The 26,323-nt window shown below is 35.1% G+C and overlaps 1 protein-coding gene across 1 annotated transcript; it reads right to left on the bottom strand.

Moving 5' to 3' along the window:
* Positions 1 to 1,967: 1,967 nt before the first annotated feature.
* LOC148954852 (pyrimidodiazepine synthase-like) lies at positions 1,968 to 25,739 on the bottom strand. Its single transcript, XM_089105361.1, has 6 exons — positions 25,624 to 25,739; positions 24,925 to 25,033; positions 15,079 to 15,301; positions 8,564 to 8,696; positions 3,773 to 3,888; positions 1,968 to 2,084 (listed from the first exon to the last, which is right to left on the bottom strand). The coding sequence occupies exons 1-6, from the start codon at positions 25,658 to 25,660 to the stop codon at positions 1,968 to 1,970; spliced, it is 735 nt and encodes a 244-aa protein (XP_088961487.1). The 5' UTR covers positions 25,661 to 25,739.
* Between the last annotated feature and the right edge of the window lie 584 nt (positions 25,740 to 26,323).

Raw genomic sequence — 26,323 nt, 5'->3', positions numbered from 1 at the left:
ATAGTAAAAAAATCGAATAACTATGTCTTTGAGGATGACTTAATCCCCCACACTCCCCGAGGGAAGGGCTGCAAGTTATGAACTTTGTTCATTGTTTACATATAGGCTAGTATTGGTTATTGGGAAGTATACAGACATTGTCATGGAGGACTTTTTCTGGTGGGGGGTTCGGGAGAGGGGGTTTACGTCAGAGGATTTTAAATGGAGTAATTCTTCATGGGGGAAGGAATTTTCAATGAAGGGGGCACTGGAGTTCCCATCATTATTTAAAAAAACGAGCAGAAATTATATAGAAAAAACAAGTTTTTTCAACTGAAAGTAAGGAGCAAAATTAAAGTTTAAAACGAACAGAAATTATAACATATATGAGGGGGTTCATTCCTCGTCAATACCTTGCTCTTTACGCTAAAGTGTTTTCCATTACTTTCAAAAAGAGATATTTATTCTAATTAAATGACCTTTGTGATTCAGAGGTCATTCTTATAGAAATACGAATTTTAGTGTAAAGAGCGAGGGATTGACGAGGGGCCGAACCCCCTCATATATGTAATATTTCTGTTCGTTTTAAGTTTTAATGTTGCTCCTTACTTTCAGCTGAAAAAACTTGTTTTTTTAAAATTTAATTCTTTAAGAATGACTTCTGAATCACAAAGGCCGTTTAATTGATTCCTGAATCACAAAGAGTTACGGTTACTTTTTAGCCGCATTGCTCCTTTATCGTTACCACGAACTGTTTGATTATAAGAGCCTATAAAAATTAAATAAAAAATAGTTTTTTCAACTGAAAGTAAGGAGCAATATTAAAACTTAAGACAAACATGAATTATTACGTATATGATTGGGTTTGCCTCGCACTTTATACCAAAGTTCAAAGTTTGTTCCAATTCTTTAAGAATGATCTGTGAATCACAAAGGGTGTTTAATTAGAATAAGTAGCTCTTTTAAAAGTACTAAAAAAAACTTTAGCGTAAAGAGCGAGGTATTGACTAGGGGGTTAACCCCCTCATATACGTAATAATTTCTTTACGTTTTAAGTTTTAATGTTGCTCCTTACTTTCATTTGAAAAAACTTGTTTTTTTATTTAATTTCTGATAGTTCTTTAAATAAGGCTAGGAAATTTGGTACCCCCTTCATAGAAGATTCCCTTGTAAAGCTATTTTAAAAGTTCTAAAAGAAACTCTGTCTAAAGAGCAAGGTATTGAGGAGAGGACCCCCCCACATATAAGTAATAATTTCTATTTGTTTTAAGTTTTAATGCTGCTCCTGACTTTCAGTTGAAAAAACTTGGGGAAAATAAAGGTGGAAAAAAAAATGTTCACGCATCCGAGATCTTTCTTATGGCAAAAAATGCAAAATTCTACATTTTTGTACATATGAGCTTGAAACCACTAAATTAGGGTTCTCTGGTGTGTTGAATCTGATGTTGGGATTTTCATTAAGATCACTTGATTTTTGGGGGCTGTTTCTCCCTTTTTCAAAAATTGGGCAAATTTTGTCAGGCTCGTAACTTTTGATAAATAACATTAAATTTGACGAATTTTACATATTTGGAATAAGAATCAAAATCCAATTCATTTGATGTATCTGTTTTTATCAAGACTCTGTTTCTTAGAGTTTTGGCGACTATTGAGCCGCATCGCTCCTACCTTGCAGATCGTTACCACGAACTGTTTGATTGATAGTTATAAGAATTGCTAGGCAAGTATTTCAATTTTGGGGGGAGGGGCTATTGCCAGCCTAGATTTTGAAAAAATACCTTTCGGTATTTTTACTGAATAAAAAACCAAATTCTCCCCCCTGATTTTGTAAAATGTATTTTGCCCCCCCCCCCCTGCATAAAAGTGTTTTTGAATTGACGCTTCTGCTGCTAAGCGAATATTGAATTTCAAACCAAAAAAACTATATCCATTTTAATATCTTTTTCCGGAAAAATGTTGCAAATAAACACATACAAAAACACAAAATTTTAAGTGTAAACTGTTTGACCTTGAAGTTCTTTTTGGATAAAGTCAAGATGCTCTTCGGAACGACGAAATGAAATCTTAACAGATGGATCTTCAATTATCTTCTGCCACCATGCTTTCTGGAATTGGAAACAAATATTAAAAATAATATTTAGAAAGGGAAATAAAAAAAAAACTCCGCTATAATAGAAAAAGAGAAATCTCATTTTTTTTAAGCCGCCATAAAATAAGACAATTTTTTGTGAAGGCTAAAGCCTAGCTTTTTTCTGGTTGTTCACAGGATTAATTTTTTGAATCGTGTAAAAATTACAAGTATAGTTAATTACTTTAAACAAGTCAGGTGACAAATCGTTAAGGTCATGGAATAGTTATTTCTACATTTTTAATATAAATATTTCAAAGCTACGCCACCAAGTAGCAAAGTGTAAATCCCCTTTCTACATCGACAAAATCAATTTCCTGGCTAAAAGTATTTTTCTTCATGTGATATTTCATATCTGCTAATTATTAATAAATTAATATAATTAATTAATATAATTAATATATATTAATTAATATAATATAATTAATTAATATAATTAATATAATATAATAATATATATTAATAAATCAATATTAATATAATTATTAATAAATTAATATATTACTTTCATATCTGCTAATTATTAATAAATTAATATAAAAATAAACTATAGAAAGACCAGCCTACCATGATAAAAACCCAAAGGGGTGAACTTATAAAAACAATGGGTCTATAGCCAATAAGAAAGAAATATATTAGACCACACTGCCTTTCTATTTACAGAATCTAACAAATAAAAATATAAAGAAAATGGGAGTAATATTTTAAAACTAAGATTTATACAAAACAAAAAATACTATCTAACTTTAAACGATAAAGAAGTCCGAATATTTTGACTTCACATCTGGAAACCTTTATCAACGGAAAAAAAACGAAATATACAGGAAATCGAATAAAGCTAAATTAAACAAAACATATAAAGAAAAGGAAAACAAGCAACAAAACAATAAACAAATACTCATATTTTAATAAATTTCAATATCACTATAACACCATACAAATAGCACGAATACGCACAACAGAATGATAACTTAGGTTTTCTCTGGCACAGTTGGAGTTTGAAATATCTTTCAAATTCCAAACTCTTTCAAATAAAATATTTCAAACTCCAACTGTGCAAGAGACGACCTAGTTTATCATACCGCTGCGCAAATTCGTGCTATTTGCATGGTGATACTGGAAGTGCTTAAGATGTGAATTTTGTTTGTTGTTTTTGTTTTTTCTTGACCTTTCTTTGTGTGTTTTGTTTAAACTTTCTTACTTAATTCTTTTCATTGATAATGGTTTTTGGACGTGAAGTCGAAATATTAAAAGTAGAGACAGCTTTTAAAGGGAAACAGAGATTTCCCTTGTTTTTCAAAAAATTACTGTGAACTGAATGTCTGAGGACCGTTGTTCAAACACGTTTCCAAATTTCTAAGGTCTTTGTGAAGTAACTTGTAGAAGAGCCAGGGGAGTGCTTAGAGGGAAAAATGAGTATAATTACAAAAATAACATGCACGAAAATCTTACATTCCTTATTTTGTGTAATTTTACATTTCTTATTTTGTTTACATTATTGCTAAATAAATCTTTTCTGTGTTTGACCATCCTGAAATGATTGATCTTCCCCACCCCTTACCCCCCTAAAAAAATTGACTACATTCTTGAAAGCCCCCTCTCTGAAAAAATTGGTTTCACAATTAAGAATAAAAGAATTTTAAGACTCGTTCAAATGGAGCTTACTATATTTGGGAATTTTTCCTTTGCTACATCTAATGTCTTGCCATATATTGTCGATATTGCTCTGATTCTTTCAAGCCACGGCCAAATTGAGTAGTCAAGCATGCCCGGCTGAGCTCCTAGAAAAGGACAATGAAAGTTAATATGCTCTCGAGACGTTAGTAGCCATTGCTACTGTAAACTTGTAATAGATCTCTTGTTTTCTTTCCTGTCTCAAAAAACCTTACGTAACGAACTACGAACCAACTGTAAGGTGACAAACTGTAAGTAAGGAGCGACCTGACTCAATAGTAACCGAAACTCTAAAAAGGAATTTTGATACCAATAGATACATCAAAAGAATCAGATTTTTATGCTGATTTCAAATACATAAATTTCATCAAGTTTAGTCTTACCCAAGTTACGCATCTGAGAAAATTTGCCTTATTTTCGAAAAAAGGAAAAAAACCCTTAAAATTAATAGAAAATCAAACCATCAGATTCAGCGTTTCAGCGAACCCTATTGTAGAAGTTTCAAGCTCATATCTGCAAAAGTGTGGAATTTTGTATTTTTTGCCAGAAGAAAGATCACGGGCGTGTGTATTTGTTTATTTTTCCCCATGGGTGATCGCATCGACCCAGTGGTCCTAGAATATCGCAGGAGGGCTCATTCAAACGTAAATTTCAAGTGCTAGTACCCTTTTTAAGTGAACAAAAAAATGGAGGGCAACTAGCCCCATTTCACGCTTATTTTGATCCCAAAGTCACCCGATCAAAATTGTGAGATAGCCATTGTCTTTAGCATGGTCGAAAAATATAATAACTATGTCTTTGTGGATGACTTAATCCCCCACAGTCCTCGGGGGAAGGGCTGCAAGCTATGAACTTTGCCCAATGTTTACATATAGTATTGATTATTGGGAAATAAACAGACGTTTTCAGGGGGGATTTTTTTCTGGTAGTGGGGGGGTGGATCGGGGGTTACGTGGGAGGAACTGTACATAGCGAAAGTTTTCATGGGGGAAGGGAAATTGCTATGAAGGGGCGCCTGATTTCCCAGCATTATTTAAAAAACGATCAGAAAGTTTTCAACTGAAAAACTTTTCAACATCAAAACTTAAAACGAACAGAAACTATTACGTGTATCATTGGGTTCGCCCAAGGGTGCACACCAGGTATTGACTAGGGGGTACACCCCCCTAATATACGTACTAAAAATAGACGAATATAGAAGTTCCTTACGTAAGTTAATTTGTAAGTTACGTATATTTATTACAAATAAAAGCGTTTGTAAATAAAATTAAACAATTTTCGAGAAAGTCATCTAGCCAAAAAAAATCCATCTAGCCTCGCTCTTTACGCTAAAGTTTGACTCTTTCTCACAACTCTATTTAAAAAAAACAACTTTAGCGTAAAGAGCGAGGTGTTGAGGAGGGGACAGCCCCTTTCATATACGGAATAACACTTATTCCGTACATGAAAGGGGCTGTCCCCTCCTCAACACCTCGCTCTTTACGCTAAAGTTTGACTCTGTCTCACAACTTTATTTTTTAAAACAATAAAAAACTTTAGCGTAAAGAGCGAGGCGTTGATAATTTCTGCGTAACTTACAAAAATATACGTAAATATACGTAACTTACGAATTAACTTACGTAACGAAATTCTATATTCATATATTTTTAATACGTATATTAGAGGGTTCGCCCCCTTGTCAATACCTTGCTCTTTAAGCAAAAGTTCGAATTTTGTTCCAATTCTTTAAAAATGACCCCCTAATCACAAATGCCGTTAATTAGAATAAATAGCTCTTATGAAAGTACTAAATAATCTTTGGCTTAAAGAGCGAGGCATTGACTAGGAAGTGAACCCAATCATATACTTAATGTTTTCTGTTGGTTTAAGTTTTGATGTTGCTCCTTAGTTTCAGTTGAAAAACTTGTTTTTTTAATATATATAATTTCTGATCTTTTTTTCAACAATGCTGGGAAATCCGGCGCCCCCTTCATAGTAAAGTCCCTTCACCCATGAAAACTTACTCCATGTAAAGATCCTCCCACATAACCCCCGACCCACTCCCCCCACTACCAGAAAAAATCCTCCCGGAAAACGTCTGTATATTTCCCAATAACCAATACAATATGTAAGCAATGGGCAAAGTTCATAACTTTCAGCCCTCTCCCCGGCGACTTCGGGGGATTAAGTCATCATAAAAGACATAGTTATCATATTTTCGACCCTGCCGAACAAAATGGCTGTCTAAAAATACTAATGGGGTGACTTTGAGAAAAAAAATGAGCGTGGGAGGGGGCCTAGTTGCCCTCCATTTTTTGGTCACTAAAAAGGGCACTAGAACTTTTAATTTCCGTTCCAATAAGCCCTCCTATGATATTTTAGGACCACTGGATCAATTCGATTAACCCTGAAAAAAAAAAAAAAAAAAAAAAAAAAAAAAAAAAAATCCTTGATCTTTCTTCTGGCAAAAAATGGAAAATTCCACATTTTTGTAGATAGGAGCTTGAAACCTCTACAGTAGGGTTCTCTGATACGCTGAATATAATGGTGTAACTTTCATTTCTATAACTTTTAGGGGGTCTTCTCTCCTTTTTTCGAAAATCAGCCAAATTTTCTAAGGCGCGTAACTTTTGATGGGTAAGATTAAACTTGATGAAACTTATATATATGAAATCAAAATTAAAATCTGATTCTTTTGATGCATCTATTGGTATCAAAATTCCATTTTTTAGAGTTTTGGTTACCATTCAGCCGGGTCGCTCCTTACAGTTCGTTACCGCGAACTGTTTGATTAAAAAAACTTTTTTTTTATTTAGTCATTGTAAGGGATCATCGTGTTTACCCAATAGTCATTTGATTTCGTATGAGGACTCATTCGAACAGAAAACTAAAGTTATTATTCCCCTTTTTTCAGAAGAAAAACTATTTTTTGCCGGAAATTGATGATTGTTGTCCGAATAGGGCTCATATACCACTGAACATAAATCCAGAGATAAAAATCGGTTAGAAGAAGAGTTTTTTTTTAACTTTAAATTTAAGGATATTGCTTTATATTCATTATATTAAAATTTTTCGGACCGGGAATTGAACCTTAGTCTCGTCAGTTCCTGTCAAACAGTTCGTGGTAACGAACTGTAAGTAAGGAGCGACCCGGCTCAATGGTAACCGAAACTCTAAAAAACAGGATTTTGATACCAATAGATACATCAAAAGAATCAGATTTTAATTCTGATTCCAAATATATAAGTTTCATTAAGTTTAATATTACCCATCAAAAGTTACGTGCCTCAGAAAATTTGGCTGATTTTCGAAAAAAGGAGGAAAGACCCCCTAAAAGTTATAAAACCTTAATGAAAATCACACCATCATATTCAGCGTATCAGAGAACCCTACTGTAGAGGTTTCAAGCTCCTATCTACAAAAATGTGGAATTTTCCATTTTTTGCCAGAAGAAAGATCACGGATGCGTGTTTATTTGTTTGTTTGTTTGTTTGTTGGTTTTTTTTTTCCCAGGGGTGATCGTATCGACCCAGTGGTCCTAGAATATCGTGGGAGGGCTGTCCCATAAAGGGGACAGGCAGTGATACTTACCACTGTACTATCGGAGACTTATAATATATAATTTACGTATATGTCATGATTTTAAATTTATTATTACAGTAAAGAATGAAGTAAAGAATTATTTGTAAAAGGAATTAACTAAAGTCCTCTGTTAGTCCTCAGCCAGAGCCCTCATTTACTAAAATGTAGGGGGGGTGCATTTTCAAATTCAGGGGGAAGGAATTTTGTTCAATGGAAATACCGAAAAAGGTATTGGAGGCTAAGGGAAAATTGCTTAAAAAAAAACTTACATTTATTTTTGCTCGGTCACTATGCTTTGTTTTTTCTTTCTGTGAAATGTGAAAATCTACATCTTAATTTCAAATGACAAACATTATTGAAACTTGCACAAGAAGTCAATAGATCTTATTTTTAGGCAGTAAATACCACAAAAAATAAGAGGCGGAAGAGATGAAGATTTAAATGCTATCTCAGCTCTACTTTTAAAAACATCTTTGGTTCAATATTCTGCCAAGGCTTATTAATATTCTTAATATTCGTTATTTTTTCGTTAGGCTATAGATCTAATGATAATTGTAGCCTATAGCTTGCTTATTGGTCACCATTTGCACGGAATTAAACTACTTTCTAATTCTTCAAAATATTACCTTCTGTCTAAGTAATGTGAAAAGAAATTATGTACCCTCATCCCTGCCCCCTTTCTTTTCAGTAGTGTTTTGCCCCCCATCCTTCCCCATCCATTTGCCCCGGAAAGCCCCCATCAATGATTACAGACAAAATGTGTTTTGGCAAGCTCCTTGCATTTTTTCGTCCATGCCACGAATAAATGTCTAATAATGTGGTCTAAAGGTCTAAGGCTATAGATCTAATAAAATTTGGCATTGACAGAGAAATGAAACTACCTTCTAATTTTCATTGTCAAAAAAACTACCTTCTATCTAAGTAATATAAAAAGAAATTAAGTGTCCCCATTCCTGCACCCTTTTCTTTAAAGTAGCGTAAAGAATACTCAGTGCAAAAGCGCTCTTATACTATGACAGTCTCTGACTAAATTTTGTCTAAGGAACCCATGTGATCCTGCAGTCAATAGAGACATAGGTGATCCCTGGAGAAGGAATAAGCAATTCCAGGCAAGGTCAAAATGTGTTGGGAGAAAGCTTTTTTATTTGTTAAAAAATATATACATATGTATTGCTTGTTACATATGTGTATATGTATTACATACATATGTTTTTTTTGTACCTGCATAATATGGTGTTCCTCGTTTTGCCAATTGGTCTTCAAAGTGAACCAATATGTCTGTAACTTGAGCGATGCGTTCTTCTTTATCAGTGGCGTCTTTGTTTTTCACTAGATATGCCAAGTTTTGACCAACCTAAAACATCGACAAAACAAGGTTATATGTCTTTTAGCTCGCGAAAGCTTGCAGCACACTTTTACTTACAAAAACGTTTTGTCTATGTTTTGTCTACAGTAAAGGTACTGGCTTTTTATAAAAATTAAATTAAAAAAAAACAAGTTTTTTAAACTGAAAGTAAGGAGCGACGTTAAAACTTAAAAACGAACAGGAGTTATTCCGCATATGAAAGGGGCTTCCGCCTCCCCAGCGCCTCATGCTGTACGCTAAATTTTCTATTGTTTTAAAAAATAGAGTTGTTAAAAAGAGTCAAACTTTAGTGTAAAGAGCAAGGCGTTGAGGAGGGGACAGACCCTTTCATATACGGAATAATTTCTGTTCGTTTTAAGTTTTAATGTCGCTCCTTACTTTCAGTTTAAAAAACTTGTTTTTTTTTATTTAATTTCTGATCGTTTTTTAGTTAATGCAGCTTTTATTTTGGCTCACCGTCAGTGAATAAGTAAACAAAATTTGCATAAAAATTTTACTTTTCTTTTGCTAAATGGTTGTCTCTAAATTTGGTTATGACGTAATTTACAAATTAACTTACGTAACAAACTTCTATATTCGTATATTTTTCTTCTGGCAAAAAATACAAAGTTGCAGATTTTTGCAGATATGAGCTTGAAACGTATGCAATAGGGTTTTCTGATACGCTGAATCTGACAGTGCGATTTTCATTAAAATTCTTTCACTTGTAGGGGATGTTTCCCCCTCTTTAAAAAATCGGGTAAATTTTCTCAGGCTCGTAGCCTTTGACTAGTAATACTAAACTTAATAAAATTTATATATTTAGAATCAGCATTATAAACCCATTCTTTTGATACATTTATTGACATCAAAATTCCGTTTTTAAAAGTTACGATTACTATTGAGCCGTATCGCTTGTTTTTTTATTGTTTTTTTATTATTACGTATATGTTATTACGTATATGAGGGGGTTCTCCCCTTAGTCAATACCACGCTCTTTACGTTAAAAGTAAAAAAAAAATTAATACAGAGCCCCCTGAATCACAAAGACCGTTTAATTAGAATAGATAGCTCTTTTGAAAAAACTTAAAAAAACTGCAACGTAACGAGCGAGGCATTGACTAGGGGATGACCCCTCTCATATAGGTAATAATTTTTGTTCGTTTTAAGTTCTAATGTTGCTTCTTTTTTTCAGTTGAAAAAAATTTTTTTTTTAAATTTAATTTCTGATCGTTTTTTAAGTAATGCTTGGAAATCCGGCGACCCCTTCATAGAAATGTCCCTTACCCCAAAGAAACATCCTCTACGGAAAGATTCTCCCGAGTAACCCCCTCCTGCAGCCCCACCCTCCAGAAAAAAATCCTTCCTGAAAATGTCTGTATATTTCCCAATAACCAATAAATAATGCTGGCAAGTCCGGCGCCCCCTTTATGGCAATTTTCCTTCCCCCATGAAAACTTCCTTCATGGACAGATCCTCCAACATAACCCCCTACCCATCCCCCCCCACGACCAGAAAAAAACCCTCCTGAAAACCTCTGTATACTTCCCAATAACCAAAACTATATGTTAACATTGGGTAAAGTTCATAACTTTTAGCCCTCCCCCCGGGGACTTCGGGGGATTAAGTCATCCTAAAAGACATAGTTATCATATTTTCAACCATGTTGAACAAAATGGCTATCTCAAAATTTTGATCGGGTGACTTTGGAAAAAAATTAGCGTGGGAGGGGGCCTAGTTGCCCTCCATTTTTTTTGTCACTTAAAAAGGGCACTAGAACTTTTAATTTCCGTTCCAATGAGCCCTCCCACGATATTCTAGGACCACTGGGTCGATATGATCACCCCTGGAAAAAAAAAATAATAAAAAAAAAAAAAAAAAAAAAACAACACGCGATCTTTCTTCTGAATAGATGCAGGATTCAACATTTTTGTAGATAGGAGCTTGAAACCTCTACAGTGGGGTTCTCTGATACGCTGAATATGATGGTGTGATTTTCATTTAGGTTTTATTACTTTTAAGGGGTCTTTCCCCCTTTTTTTGAAAATCAGGCAAATTTTCTCAGGCGCGTAACATTTGATGGGTAGCACTAAACTTGATGAAAGTTATATATTTGAAATCAGCATTGAAATCTTATTCTTTTGATGTATTGATTGGTATGTATTGATGATATTTGATTGGTATCAAAAACCCGTTTTCTAGAGTTTCGGTTACCATTGAGCCGGGTCGCTCCTTACTCACAGTTCGTTACCACGAACTGTTTGATTACCGCTTGCATTCATTGGGTAGTTGACCAAAAGTCCACAACCCACTTGTTGCATCGTGATTAGTAAGTACTTTAAAGGATAGTACTTTAAGAGGCTTTCATTTTGCTCACTTTTTACATATGCAATTTATAATCGATTACAGACAGTATGTTAATTGGCAAGCTCCTTGCACTTTTTCGTCCATGCCACCAACAAAGGTCTACTAGGGTAATTAAAGCAGACTAAACTTATTACTTGGAGCCTTGAATTTAATTATCCTTTATGAATTAAGTGTTTATGTTAAGGGCCTTCAAGTCAAACCTCCCACCCCAGGAAGGTTAGATGGGCTACTGGATTCAGAAGTTGGGTGGGTCCACATAAAAGTCGCTTACTAGAATAAAATGATATAAAGGGGCGATAGCAGTGTACTCACGTTTTTAATTAGTTACATAAATGTTTTCGAAGAAAAGATTTTGAAGGAGTGTAAAGAGCCATATAGAATCCAGTTTAGAGTAAAAACAAATTTATATGATAATTCAAACATAAAAAAGACAAAAATTATTATCAAAGAACAGATGAAACCCAAGACGGACCGAAACTTAAATGTATAACAATCAAATATAAAGGTAAAAGACACTATTATAGATGAATTCTAAGACGGACAGAAACTTAAATGTATAATCGAATCAAATATAAAGATGAAAGATACTGTTATAGATAAATTCAAAAACGAACAGAAATTAAAAAGAGCAATCAAGTCAAATTTAATTTGAACAGAAATTAACATGTTCGTTATTGGAGTAGGGCTAGAACCCTACTTCCAAAAGCCAAGCGGATTCTCTTTATTCCACAAAAATGGGATAGGTACCCCGAACTGGAAATCAGATTGGTACTGGTCATTATCGGGCACCACGAAGAAGACTGTATCAAGGAAACCACTCACGAAACCCGTCAAAGGGGCAATTTGCAAGAGACCGCTATAGATAAATGAATGCAAAGCGTTGTTTGTCAATGAGGTACAATATTTAAACGATTGTTTTTTGGGGTTTAGGGGGAAAAGTTACCTAGGTTAGTCTAGGTTACCTATTTGATATCTGCTATGCTTTATCCCCCCCCCTAATGTGCAAATATATAGCCCAAATTTGTTTCTAAATTATTATATATTCATCCTATTTTATTTTATTTCATTAGCATTATCCAAACTTGACTTCTTCGTGGTGCCCGCATAATGCACCAGTACCATCAGATCTTTATTTTTCCTCTAGTCATGTCGTAAAAACTTTGGAGGGGCTCATTGAATTGAAACTTGAAAGTTGTTGTGCCTTTTTAAGAGTTGAGGTGACTGGGCAGTAAACAACCCCCTCTTTTGCTCTTTTTGCTGCCCTACCCCTCTGTAAATCTCAAAACATCTGATTGAAATTTGAGATATCCATTTTGTCCGAAATAGTAGAAAGGTCGTTCTAAATTTAATTTAGCACGATTTGTTACTCCAATCACTTGAGTCCTGTTTATCCAGGTATCAAAAAGTTCAGGCGGCAGAAAGGTCAGAGCGTTACCTATTATTAAAAAAGATATTAAATCAAACAGTTCGTGGTAACGAACTGTTAGTAAGTAGCGACCCGGCTCAATGGTAACCGAAACTCTAAAAACCGGGATTTTGATACCAATAGATACATCAAAAGAATCATATTTTAATGCTGATTTCAAATATATAAGTTTCATCAAGTTTAATCCTATCCATCAAAAGTTACGTGCCTGAGAAAATTTGGCTGATTTTCGAAAAAAGGGGGAAAGACCCCCTAAAAGTTATAGAACCTTAATGAAAATCACACAATCATATTCAGCGTATCAGAGAACCCTACTGTAGAGGTTTCAAGCTCCTATCTACAAAAATGTGGAATTTTCCATTTTTTGCCAGAAGACAGATCACGGGTGCGAGTTTTTTTATTTGTTTTTTTGTTTGTTTTTTTTTTTTACCCAGGGGTTATCGTATCGACCCAGTGGTCCTAGAATATTGTGGGAGGGCTCATTTGAACGGAAATTAAAATTTCTAGTGCCCTTTTTAAGTGACCAAAAAAAATGGAGGGCAACTAGGCCCCCTCCCACGCTCATTTTTTTCCCAAAGTCACCCGATCAAAATTTTGAGATGGCCATTTTGTTCAGCATGGTCGAAAATATGATAAAAATGTCTTTTAGGATGACTTGATCCCCCAAAGTCCCCAGGGGGAGGGCTGAAAGTTATGAACTTTACTCAATGTTAACATATAGTATTGGTTATTGGGAAGTATACAGACTTTTTCAGAGGAGATTTTTTCTGGTAGGTGGGGGAAGGAGAGGGTCGGGGGCCATATGGAAGGATCTTTCCATGAAGGATGTTTTCAGGGGGTAAGGGACATGGCAAGGACGGGGCCGCCGGATTTCCCAGAATTATTAAAGAAAAAGATCAGGAATTAAATAAAAAAAAAAACAAGTTTTTCAACTGATCAACTGACTGTGATTAAGAGATCATTTTTAAAGAACTGGAAAAAAAATTCGAACTATATTTTAAATAGCAGGGTATTGACTAGGGGCGAACCCCCTAATATACGTGTTAAAAATTTATGAATATAGAAGTTCGTTACGTAAGTTAATTCTAAGTTACGTATATTTATTACTAATAAAAACGTTCGTAAATAAAATTAAACAAGTTTCGAGAAAGCCATTTAACCAAATATAATATGCAAATTTTGTTTTAATTATTCATGTACGGTGAGCCAAAATCAAAAACTACATTAATTCAAAAACTTTCAAAAATTAAATAAAAAAAACAAGTTTTTTTAACTGAAAATACGGAACGACGTCAAAACTTAAAACGAACAGAAATTATTCCGTATATGAAGGGGGCTGTCCCCTCCTCAACGCCTCGCTCTTTACGCTAAAGTTTGACTTTCTCACAACTCTATTTTTTTAAACAATAAAAAAACTTTAGCGTAAAGAGCGAGGCGTTGAGGAGGGGACAGCCCCTTCATATACGGAATAATTTCTGTTCGTTTTAAGTTTTAACGTCGTTCCTTACTTTCAGTCAAAAAAACTTTTTTTTTTTATTTAATTCTAGAATATAAAGACTAATTTAACTTTGATGCAATTATCGATGGGTAAAGAAAGTCAAGAGGTATCGTGTAGAACAAAAAGTATAACATTTTATTTTACTTGAGAGATGGTGTTGGAAATTTAAGTATGTGGTTCCCCCTGCCTGTTGAATCGATTTGTATGATTCTAGTGAAGATATGTTTTCTGGTTTAAGTGCTTACCTTTTACTATGGCATGAACGAACTAGATAACGAAAGTAGTTACTGTAGATTATTTTCTGTGGATATCCTCTACGGGTTTGAAGAACTACGAAAGTTACTACTTAAAACTCTAAACCATTTTGTTCACCAAACAATGGACTTACAGAGTTATTTGTTATGCCCCAAATTTACAGTGGATAATGTATATAAAGTATATACCCTTAATTTAACAAATAAACTTTAAAATGGGGATAAATCCATTTACTTAGACAGTGAAAAAACAGGTACAAAAGTCCAGATATTTCTTTCACATATCCAGCGACCGTCTTCAGTAGAAATACTAAAATAATAAAATTGAAACTAGCATATTTATGTACAACAAAATAAATAACTTTTCGGGTCATTCACAACGTAATGAACTTCCGGATTATTCACTAGATTATTTTCAGAGAGAGTTCATTGACAAAGTTCATTCAAAGTTTTTGATGTAAATTTTCTTCTTCAATCTTGCCCAAATGTAAAACAAATTTCCAACGAAGTGGCAAAGCTTTCCATGTCTTCTAATTGCAAACCAAATGTTGAGTTTATAGATGTTTACTGGGTTGGTCTAATTTCCCCATATATACGACGAAAATTCGACATAACACCTTTAAATTAGGTGTTGTTTTCTTAGACCACACTGCCGTTCTAAGACGAAAAAATAAACTTTCAAATGGGGATAAATTTGAAATTAATCTTGCCAAAATGGATTTATCCCAATTTGAAAGTTTATTTGTTCGTCTTAGAACGGCAGTGTGGTCTAAGAATACAACAACTAATCTAAAGGTGTTATGTAGAAAATACCCTTAATTTACGGTATAAAATGAGACTCTTTACCTTTGTGCTGAAATTGAGAAGGAGGATTCGATCATACGCTCTCTGGACTGGGTCACTTCGATGCATCACTTTCGTAGGATAAACTTCTTCGAGATATTCGCAAATTATAGCGCTTTCTATTATCATTTTACCGTTGTGTTCAATCCCAGGGAGTTTTCCAGTGACATTCTTCTGTGTATACCACTCAGGAATAGAGGCTGGATTAACGTAAACAATGTCATGCCTAGAAGATAACTATACTTCGGATACTAACTTCGTAACGTATACTTTGAAAGAAAACTGTGTATGAGTAGTTAGTACAATAAAGAAATTCCCAAAAATACTTAAAATCTGTGGTGTAATTCTATATGCTTCTTAACCAAACGACGTTTTTGTAAAAATTGTCAATTGTATAGATATTGACTTAGCGAAAAAGAAAAAAGTAAGCAATGAAACAAGTAAAACGAATGAAAAGGATGAAAGCGTAATGAAAAAAGTTATGAAAGGAGTGTACATGAGATACAGTAAAAAAGGAATGAAAAGGAATACTTAGTATATTAATTTCAAAACGTATGCGTGATTTTGGCTCGTTAGTAGAATTCTGGGAGATTTCTGCGAGAGTAGTTGATAAATACTTCTTTGAAAAGTACCCTAAAGTACACTTTGGCGTCGCCATTACCTCATACGTTGGTAGATCTATTAACGAAAGCCTTCTCCGGTTTTGCAATAGAAAGACGGGGTCAAAGACACCACAATTCATCCGAAAAACAAACGTTTCCACAACTATCCAGTCCCTCTCCATGGCCGACTCAGACCAGTTTCTATTTCGTGGTACAAGGGGTCAAAAGCATAGACACTATCCAAAGTAGTTTCTTGGTTTTAATTCAACATATAAAACATTTTTATTAGTAAAAAAGAAAATGAGTTTATACTCAAAATATTTTTGTTATAGGAGAGGAACTTCCTACCCTCCCCGCATGCATATTGCACAATTATTCACAACATCTGTTTGGGAATTTGTGTAATGTTTGCTAATGATTATGCCTTCTGCAATAGAGTTATCCAGGACACTATTGTGATATTGTTTATAAAAATTCAATTTTTGATTTGATTTTTAGTACCTTAAAAGACTGTTCCACGAGTCTTTCTTTTGTTCATTTTTGTGCCGCTAAATGGTTAATTCAAATGATGAATAGATGAAAAACCGTATTTTGTAAATTTTGCAACCATTTTCGCTTTAAACTCTATTGTTAGTCCAAACTTTGATAACATAGACTTTTATGCGTTTTTAAAATGCATTGATGCACTTCAGAAATGTTTCCTACATAGGAAACATACGCATTTTAACATAATTATCTATATTTATATAAATATCTAATTTTATTCTAGGCCTGGTGTTTAGCAAGCCAGATAATTATTTGTATTTTAATGGTTTAGCTGCGGTAAATCCAGTATTTGGGTATGGATAATACCTTTCATAGGTTTATATTTTATAAGTTACATAAGGTCATAACAGCTTGGCCGTATAGACCGTCATTACATAAGGTCATAATGCCTAGGGCATATAGGCCGTCATTACATAAGGTCATATCGCCTAGGGCGTGCAAGCCGTCATTACATAAGGTCATAACGCCTAGGGCGTATAGGCCTTATTACGTACGGTCATAACGCCTAGGGCGTACAGGCCGTCATTACATAAGGTCATAACGCCTAGGGCGTATAGGCCGTCATTACATAAGGTCATAACACCTAGGGCGTACAGGCCGTTATTACATAAGGTCATAACGCCTAGGGCGTATAGGCCGTCATCACATAAGTTCATAACGCCTAGGGCGTACAGACCACCATTACACAAGGTTATAACGCCTACGGCGTTATAGGCCTTCTGGCAAGGGATAAGTTGGTCTGGAGATTGCAGCTCAGATTAGGCCCAGCATCTAATTATAAAGATTTTATAGTTGGTTAAAATTAGGCACCGAGCCCGGAAAAGATGACATGGTCTCTTTGGCAGAGTCGCTGGACCTTGTATACGAAGTACTGGATGACACCATTTGCCCCAGGCCTACCATTACCGTTCAACAGCCTAGCTCGGCGGCAGAACTGGTTTTAGCAATTGAGCAATTCAAGAGAAAACTGCTTATCACGTTACCTTTCTCCCCAACGCTGAAAATCTTTTTCAAGCAGCGCTCAGAAGAATTGCAGTCAACAACAAAGAATAAGTCACTCTTAGAACGTGATAATTTCTTTGATCCTCTCGACATACCGGGCCGAGCGAAAGCATGGACTTTCACTCTTTGAGTAAAGTTTCCCCCTTTTCCTCAGTTTTTACCCCTTTTTAGATATTGGCAGCTGGCAACCCTGATGGTACGCAGAAATCATAAACAGAATATTACAGAAGTGAATTTTTGTGTATTATTTGTAATTATTTGTATTTTAATCATTTGGGTGTATTAAACCCAATATTTAAGGTATGGTATATTACTCATTACATAAAGGATATATAGGCCGTCATTATATAAGGTCATAACGCCTTGGACGTAGAGACCGGAATTACAGTAGGTCATAACACCATTGGGTGTACAGACTGCCATTACATAAGTTCATAACACCTTAGGGGTACAGACCGTCGTTACATAGGGTAACAACACCTTGGGTGTACATGACGTAATTGCATAAGGTCAAATCACCTTGGGTGTACAGACCGTCATTAAATAAGGTCATAACGCCTTGGGCGTACAGACCGGCATTACATAAGATAATAACAGCTTGGGTGTACAGGCCGCCTTTACATAAGGTCATAACGCCCTGGGAGCACAGACCCTCATTACATAAGGTCATAATGCTTCGGAAGTACAGACCGCCATTATATAAGGTCACGACGCCTTGGACGTACGTACCGTCATTGCATAGTATTGTAACGACTACAGTGCTAACCTATAGGTCTGGTCTGGCATGTGGTAAGTTTTTCTGGTGATTAGAGTTGGATTTACTTCCAGCGTCCAATTAGAAATATGCTATGCAAGCTGGATAACAGTATATACTTATAATATTGAAGAAAATATCGTTTCAAAACGTACTGTCATAAAGATATTAAAGGCAGAGAACGTCTCTCCTGACACTATCCCAAAAACTGATAAACTTCTTGGATTCTGTTAATAGATGTCAGCAGCATCTTTCAAATATTCTTTCTAGACCATGCTCAAAATTATTACCTCTGGAAAGTATTTCATGTTTTCCGCCGATTTTAAGGACCTAACTCACAGAATGAGGTTAGGGTTCACTTTCAAAAACAAAATATATCAGTTCAAAGTGCCATCGTGAGCTATGGCCATCTTCAAACCATCCAATGGCATGCCTACATGAATTAAATAAAAAAAACAAGTTTTTTTAATTGAAAGTAAGGAGCGACATTAAAACTTAAAACGAACAGAAATTATTCCGTATATGAAAGGGACTGTCCGCTCCTCAACACCTCGCTCTTTACGCGAAAGTTTTTTATTGTTTTAAAAAATAAATTTGTGAGACAGAGTCAAACTTTAGCGTAAAGAGCGAGGCGTTGAGGAGAGGACAGTCCCTTTCATATACGGAATAATTTCTGTTCGTTTTAAGTTTTAATGTCGCTCCTTACTTTCAGTTTAAAAAACTTTTTTTTTTAATTAATTTTTGAACGTTTTTGAATAAATGCAGGTTTTGATCTTGGCTCACCGTACATGAATAATTAAAAAAAATTTCATATTAATTTACTTTTATTTAGTTAAATGGCTTTCTCGAAACTTGTTTAATTTTATTTACGAACGTTTTTATTAGTAATAAATATACGTATATGAAAGGGACTGTCCCCTCCTCAACAGCTCGCTCTTTAGGCTAAAGTTTTTTATTGTTTTAAAAAATAAAGTTGTGAGACAGTCAAACTTTAGCGTAAAGAGCGAGGCGTTGAGGAGGGGACAGTCCCTTTCATATACGGAATAATTTCTGTTCGTTTTAAGTTTTAATGTCGCTCCTTACTTTCAGTTTAAAAAAATTGTTTTTTTTATTAAATTTTTGAACGTTTTTGGATAAAAGCAGGTTTTGATCTTGGCTCACCGTACATGAATAATTAAAACAAAATTTTCATATTAATTTACTTTTATTTAGTTAAATGGATTTCTCGAAACTTGTTTAATTTTATTTACGAGCGTTTTTATTAGTAATAAATATACGTAACTTACGAATTAACTTCAGTAACGAACTTCTATATTCATATATTTTTAATAAGTATATTAGAAGGGTCGCCCCCTAGTCAATACCTTGCTCTTTAAGCTAAAGTTCGAATTTTGTTCCAATTCTTTAAAAATGACCGCTTAATCACACTGGCCGTTAATTAGAATAAATAGCTCTTATGAAAGTACTAAAAAATCTTTGGCTTAAAGAGCGAGGTATTGACTACGGGGTGAACCCAATAATATATGTAATATTTTCTGTTCGTTTGAAGTTTCGATTTTGCTGCTATTGCAGTTGAAATACTTGTTTTTTTTTATATTAAATTTCTGATCTTTTTTAAATAATGCTGGGAAGTCCGGCGTCCCCTTTATAGCAATGTCCCTTCCCCCATGAAAACTTCCTTCATGGAAAGATCCTCCCACCTAACCCCCCCCCCCCCCCTCACCCCCCCTACCCCGAAAAATATACCCTGAAAACGTCTGTATACTTCCAAATAACCAATATTTTATGTTAACATTGGGTAAAATTCATAAGTTTCAGCCCTCCCCCCGGGAATTTAGGGGATTAAGTCATCCTGAAAGACATACTTATAATATTTTCGAACCTGCTAAACAAAATGGCTATCTAAAAATTTTGATCAGGTGACTTTGGGAAAAAAATGAGCGTGGGAGGGGGTCTAGTTGCCCTCCATTTTTTTGGTCAATTAAAAAGGGCACTAGAAATTTTATTTTCTATTCCAATGATCCCTCCCACAATATTATAAGAACACTGGTTCGATACGAACACCACTGGGAAAAAAAAAAAAAAAAAAAAATAAACACGCACCCGTGATCTTTCTTATGGCAAAAAATGCAAAATTCCCCATTTTTGTAGATGGAAGCTTGAAACCTCTACAGTAGAGTTCTCTGATACGCTGAATATGATGGTGAGATTTTCATTAAGGTTCTATAACTTTTAGGGGGTCTTCCCTCCTTTTTTCGAAAATCAGCCAAATTTTCTCAGGCGCCTAACTTTTGATAGGTAAAATTAAACTTGATGAAACTTATATATTTGAAATCAGCATTAAAATCTGATTCTTTTGATGTATCTATTTGTATCAAAATACCGTTTTCTAGAGTTTCGGTTATCATTGAGCCGGGTCGCTCCTTACTTACAGTTCGTTACCACGAACTGTTTGACAAATAGATTCTGCACAATTACCAAAAGTCATTAGTACAGAACAATGTAAAGACCATTATGATTCTCCAGCTCAGACTTGGGTTCATGCTGAGCAAGAAATCAGGTGATTCTCCTGCACAGATTTGGGTTCATGCTGAGCGAGAAATCAGAATTGCAACCTATGCGACGGATCATATATCTCGGGTTTTCTGGTAGACCAGGAGGTAAAGAGGGTGTACCTAACCCCGGAAAAGATTCAGAACTTGATACATGCAATCAAGGCAGCTCTGGAAAAATCGTATACCTCAATAAGGCAACTGATGCAGCTGATTGGACTCATCAATGCGGGCTCAAGAGCAATTCCTTTCAACAGACTACATCTCAGGAAATGTCAGTTACTAATGCTCAGATTGTGGGACAAGTCTTGGAACAACATAGATTTAAACATCCTAATTACGACAGAGATGAAATAGGCATTTTCACAGTGGCTGAACAAAGATTGGCTGAGTCAAAGCCTTCCTCTCAAGCCCCCTATTCGTTCCAAAACAAAATTCACCGACAGCTCAACCTACGGGCGGGGTGGCTATCTAAAGGACCCACATAAAGACACTTCGGGGACTTGGTCTCCAGAAGAGAAATCTCTTTATATAAATTGCCTCGAGATGAGAGCCGTAGCCATCTCAATCAAAGCCTTTGCGGAGAAGCTAAGAAACGAGGTAGTCATGGTAGCGACAGACAACTCGACAGTAGTCAATTACATAAACAAAGAGGGCGGAACCCGTTCTTTCTTCATAGAAGAGGAATCCATAAAGCTCTTCGAGATTACCATGACACTGAACTTTCACTTGAGGGAAAGACACATCGCCGGGTTACTCAATCTAGTAGCCAGCACACTGTCACGAGAAGGAAAAGGTCTGCCCACGGAATGGAGTCTCAACGAGAGTGTCTTCAGAGCCCTGTCAAAAGAGTATGGACTGCCAGAAAATGACCTATTCACGACTCGATTGAACCGGAACATCGACGTATATTTCTCACCAGTTCCAGATTCTCTTGCGATCAGGGCAGATGCCCTTGTCCACGATTGGTCGAACAAACACAGCTATGCCTTCCCTACATTTGCCCTGATCTCAAAGGTTCTGAAGCAGGTTCGAAAGTCTATGAACTGCCGAATAATGCTAATTGCTCCGTTTGGGCCTCACCAAGCTTGGTAAATGAATATTCTCAACCTGCTAGTAGACTTGCCTATACCCATCAGAAATTAGTCAGATCTCCTCCAGCAGGGTCGACTTCGCCACCCAGCACTAAGGAATCTAAATTTACACGGCTGGAAGATATCGAGCGTGGACTCAAAAAGAGAGGTTTTTCTAAAGAATCAGCCCGTGCAATTGCCTGGTCCAGCGACGATCTACCATTGAATTGTTATAATAATTCAGTAACTCTCAGGTTTCTCTCTTCGTTTAGACCCGAAACCGTGAAGCCTCATGAGATACCTTCTCCTATTCATCTTCCCGCGCTAGATGTAGATCCAGCGTTGTGTCCAGTGAGAATACTATCGGCCTACGCACAGCAAACAGCTAACTTGGCGGTCAGAAAACGGAGAAAAAGGTTCTTCATTCCTTTTTCTAGAAAAGCACCACGAGAGGTGGCAGCTGGAACCATTTATTCTTGGATAAAGCAGGCCATAACTATGGCATATGAGGCAGCAAAAGAAGAGTGTAGAAAAAGGAAAGCACATGACACAAGATCCATGACGGCGTCATAGGCGCTATCAAAATCAGTACCACTTGCTGATATAATAAGTACTGCTGGCTGGTCTTCGGAGTCTACTCCCAGACCACACTATCTTCATGAAATAGAAGATTTAACCGATGCTCTACATTTTGTTACGGTTCAGACAGTCTTATAGTTTATACATTTGAATATTTGAGTTTGAAACTAATATTTTATATTAGTTTATTTATGAACCCATCACCAAATCGGTTGGAATCTAAGCTTTCGTTAATAGATGTACCAACGTATGAGGTAATTGCGACGCCAAAACCGAACTTTCGAATGAAAGTTCAGTTTGGCTAAGGAGCTACAGTGTGACATTAATACTGAAAGTAAGGAGCGACATTAATACTCAAGCGAACAGAAATAATTCCGTATATGAAAGGGGCTGCTTTATGAAAGGGGGAAAAGGCTTACAGTTTGAAGCCAGAAAACAATTCTTAGTCCATAATATGCACAATAATTTTACTTAATATATTTTGCATGCAGACCCGGTATACTTTACCCCCCCCCCCTTTAATGTACAAATATAGAGCCCAAATTTGTTTCTAAAGTAACGAAGAACCTAACGAATAAACCCGTTTGTTCTCGAGTTTTGTACATCGTAACGTCTAGTGAGTGGCGTATAATACACAAGTATCGGAATTTTTCATGGAGAGAGTCAGATTTCCTGGTATTATTTAAAAATGATCAGAGATCAAATTTAAAAAGAAACAAGTTTTTTCAACTGAAAATAAGGAGCAACATCAAAACTTAAAACGAATAGAAATTATCACGTATATTTAAGGGCTTGCCTCCTCGTCAAGACCTTGCTCTTTACGCCAAGAATGTTTTTTTTAGAGCAAGAACAAGGTCTTGTGGAAGGGTCAACTTCTTTCATATACGTAATAATTTCTGTTCGTTTTAAGTCTTGATGTTGCTTATAACTTTCAGTTGAATTTTTTTTTCAATTTAATTTCTGATCTTTTTTAAATAATACTGGGAAATCCAGTTCTCCCACCATGAAAAATTCGAGGACTTGTGTATTATACGCCATTCACTCAAGGTTACGATGTGTAAAACTTGAGGATAAACTGGTTTCTTTGTTTGTTGCGTCGTTACTTTAGAAACAAATTTGGGCTATACATTTGGACATGAGTGAGGGGGGGGGGTAAAGTATAGAGAGTCTGCATGTAAAATGTATTAGGTACAATTATTCTGCATATTATGAAGTAAGAATTGTTTTCTGACTTCAAACTGTCCAAATTCTTTACCCCCACTCCCTGGTTTTTCCCCCGGTATTTTCCGGGGGAAATTTTCAGGGGGGTAAACGCCTGCCACCACATGTTTTCTTGTAGCATAAGCTACCTTAAATGATTTAAGAACTTAATATAGGCTTCATTGTTTTTCTATAAATAATTATTTACTCTATTCAAAATAATCCAAAATGAAAAAAAAAGTAATTTTTTCGCATGCTGACGCAGGTACCAATCTTGTGCAAAGCCCCTATGCCTTCCCAAGGCCAGAAGAAAATTTGCACTTTATTGAAAAAATATAAATGTTTTTACTTTTATAACTTTAATAAATCAAATAATATTATACATTTTGATTACTAAATATCAGAATATGTACATTAAACTGACAATGCACATTCATTTGTATTTTTTCAGTAAAGTGCAAATTATGTTCTGGCTTTGGGAAGGCATAGGGGTTTTGAGCCCAAATTATGTCACTTTCTGTTCGTTTTGAGTTTGACTCACTTATTTATTGTAATTTCTGTTCGTTTTGGGTTTCATTTATTTATCGATGCTTATTTGTGGTAGTTTCACGCTTGGTAGATTATTTAATTTTAATTTTGCTCATTTTTTGTTTAATGGAGTTCTTTACTTTTGTTTGCAAAACTTATTCTATAGAAAAGGTTTTCTTAATTAATTTTATTTAAAATAAAGCGGTTTGTTAGTAAGCTTTCTATCATTGTTTTTAATGATTTACGGTACAAATCCTAAATTTTGCAAAAACCTGTAACGATGTGGCTAAAAATTTGAACAGCTTTCTAAACAGAGGATGGACAATTCTAATTACCAATAGGGGCTATGCAAGGTCCTTGGAAGGGAAGGATAAGTTATAATATGGCACAAGTTCTTTTTTGCAAAATATTTTTGTAAAAATGATGTAATGAGCCTCTTTAGAATTTAGCACAATTATATTCTGACCCTGAATTAAAGTCAAATCATTATAAGGCTGATATATAAATACAGATATAATTTTCTATAATACTTAGTTAAGTTATGTTAAGTATAGCTTTTCCTACTTAAACAAGTCCTTTCGTACTCGGCTGACCGTCATCATAATCATCGTTTAAAATTTTCGCAAATATCTTAAGCAAAGTGCTCTAAAATTATAAATGTGGAGTGGACATAGAGATTCAAGCTCTGATTAAGCGTGACAGGCTTTCTAGGAAAAATTCATTAATTTATTTTCAATAATTCATTAATTAATTATTTTATTATCATCATTAATTATCATTAATTTCATTCATTAATTTATTTTGTTAATTGATGATCAATGCTTCTTCTAAATTTTCTTTTCGATACTATAACATAAACTTGCGTAAGCCACATTCTATGTAGAACTCAGGTCTACTTGGCAGTGCTTGTGTTAAAGGGATAATTTACTCTGTAAGTAACGTAAAGTCTAGAGTTATGCTAGAGCGAAAGGTTCTTAGATGTAGTATGAAATAACCATAAAATTTATACTCACGGAATATTTTTAGCTGAGAGCAGAAGTCGGATACGCTGTCCATGAGGACAAAATTCGAACGTGTAGAGTCGAACCTCAGAGCCACCCACCGCAGCGGGAGCAGAAGATCCTGTAAAAAGAGGGAAAAAATTATCTGTATATTAATTACATCCTTTGGGGAGTCAAAGCAAGCTGAAGTCCGCTCTGATAAAATAAAAATTGTCTTTAGAGTTACATGGAGTAAAGCAAATGAGCACATTTTGTGTTCATAAACTATGGGGGGAAATCTCTCAAAAGAGATTACGTATACCTGCAATCTGGATGAAATATCCCTTTGATGTGTTAAAGACTATGTCCGGAGGATCCCTCCCGTTTAACATCGAAAAATGTTTCTAGTCCCTTCTCAGAAATGACTTACCCACACTTTTATTTTTATAATTATCTAAGTAATTAGTAAAACAATTTCAACACCATATCCCCCTGACGCCTACATAAAGAAGGACTCGTTCTCCAGGCCATCTTATTCTAAGTTTCCGCTTTTGCCACTTCCAAATTATTTTTTGAAAATTAGCCCCGTTGAGTGTACAGATAGGGGGGATAAGGTTCGGATTGGTTCTTTTTCCCAATAGTAGTCATCTTTTGGCTTTTGAATTCTAGTGTTTTTAATATTGGCGATAAATATATTTCTTTCCTTATTTCAAAATAATAAGCCCTTCTTACCTTTTGCAAGATGACCTGTAATGGCTTTAGGCTCCATTTGTGTTTAGCAAGAATCAAATAACTTATAAAGTATGAAACACTCTAGCTATTATCCAAGCATTATTGTCCCTTTTAAATACTTAACTATTATCAGGCACATATTGCGTAAAATCATTAAAGTTGGGAAGAGATTAAAGAGTAATTAAATTTATCAGTGTTTTCCTTGACACTGCTACTGATTAGCATTATAAAGAGTTTTCCCGAAATTAACCACATTAAGTTTATTGTTTTAGTACCGAACGTAAACAACAATCTGAATTTGTTTCCAACAAACCAAATGCGAAATGTTGCTGATTCTGTTATTAATCAAATAAAAAAATTGGTAAAGATAATCCCATAACCCTTAGATATATAGGCTCTTTTAGTGTAAACATGGGGGGAAAAGCCGTATCCAGGAGGGGGGCTATGGATTTTGAACTGTCCTTCCCCCCTAAAAAAATGTATGGCTCGTAAAAACGCAACAAAATTGCATATAATTAAATTTCGATCCATCTTTTAAAGGTTTTTGTGTAGCCTCCCCTCCGAATAAAAATACTTATCCCCCGAACAAACATCCTGGATAGACCCTTGATTAGGGTTGATAGGTAAAGGAAAGAGGAGTCGAAAACTTGCAAAACAACAATACACAAATTCTGGCTAATTTAGTTATTACATAATTTAT

The sequence above is a fragment of the Artemia sp. Qi Xiang Cuo genome, chromosome 2, assembly GCF_049724085.1.
Source record: "Artemia sp. Qi Xiang Cuo chromosome 2, ASM4972408v1, whole genome shotgun sequence".
Taxonomy (NCBI): domain Eukaryota; kingdom Metazoa; phylum Arthropoda; class Branchiopoda; order Anostraca; family Artemiidae; genus Artemia; species Artemia sp. Qi Xiang Cuo.
Note: the sequence above shows the minus strand (reverse complement) of the source record. Positions and strands in the feature narration are given on the sequence as shown.

Bases quoted from the DNA above. Each gene is read 5' to 3' on its own strand.
- LOC148954852 (XM_089105361.1), bottom strand. From the start codon at position 25,660: ATGGAGCCTAAAGCCATTACAGGTCATCTTGCAAAAG. The intron at 15,302-24,924 runs GTGAGTATAAAT...GTTATCTTCTAG, and splicing joins CTCTCAGCTAAAAATATTCC to GCATGACATTGTTTACGTTA. The intron at 8,697-15,078 runs GTAAAGAGTCTC...TCGATGTTTTAG, and splicing joins TTCTCAATTTCAGCACAAAG to GTTGGTCAAAACTTGGCATA.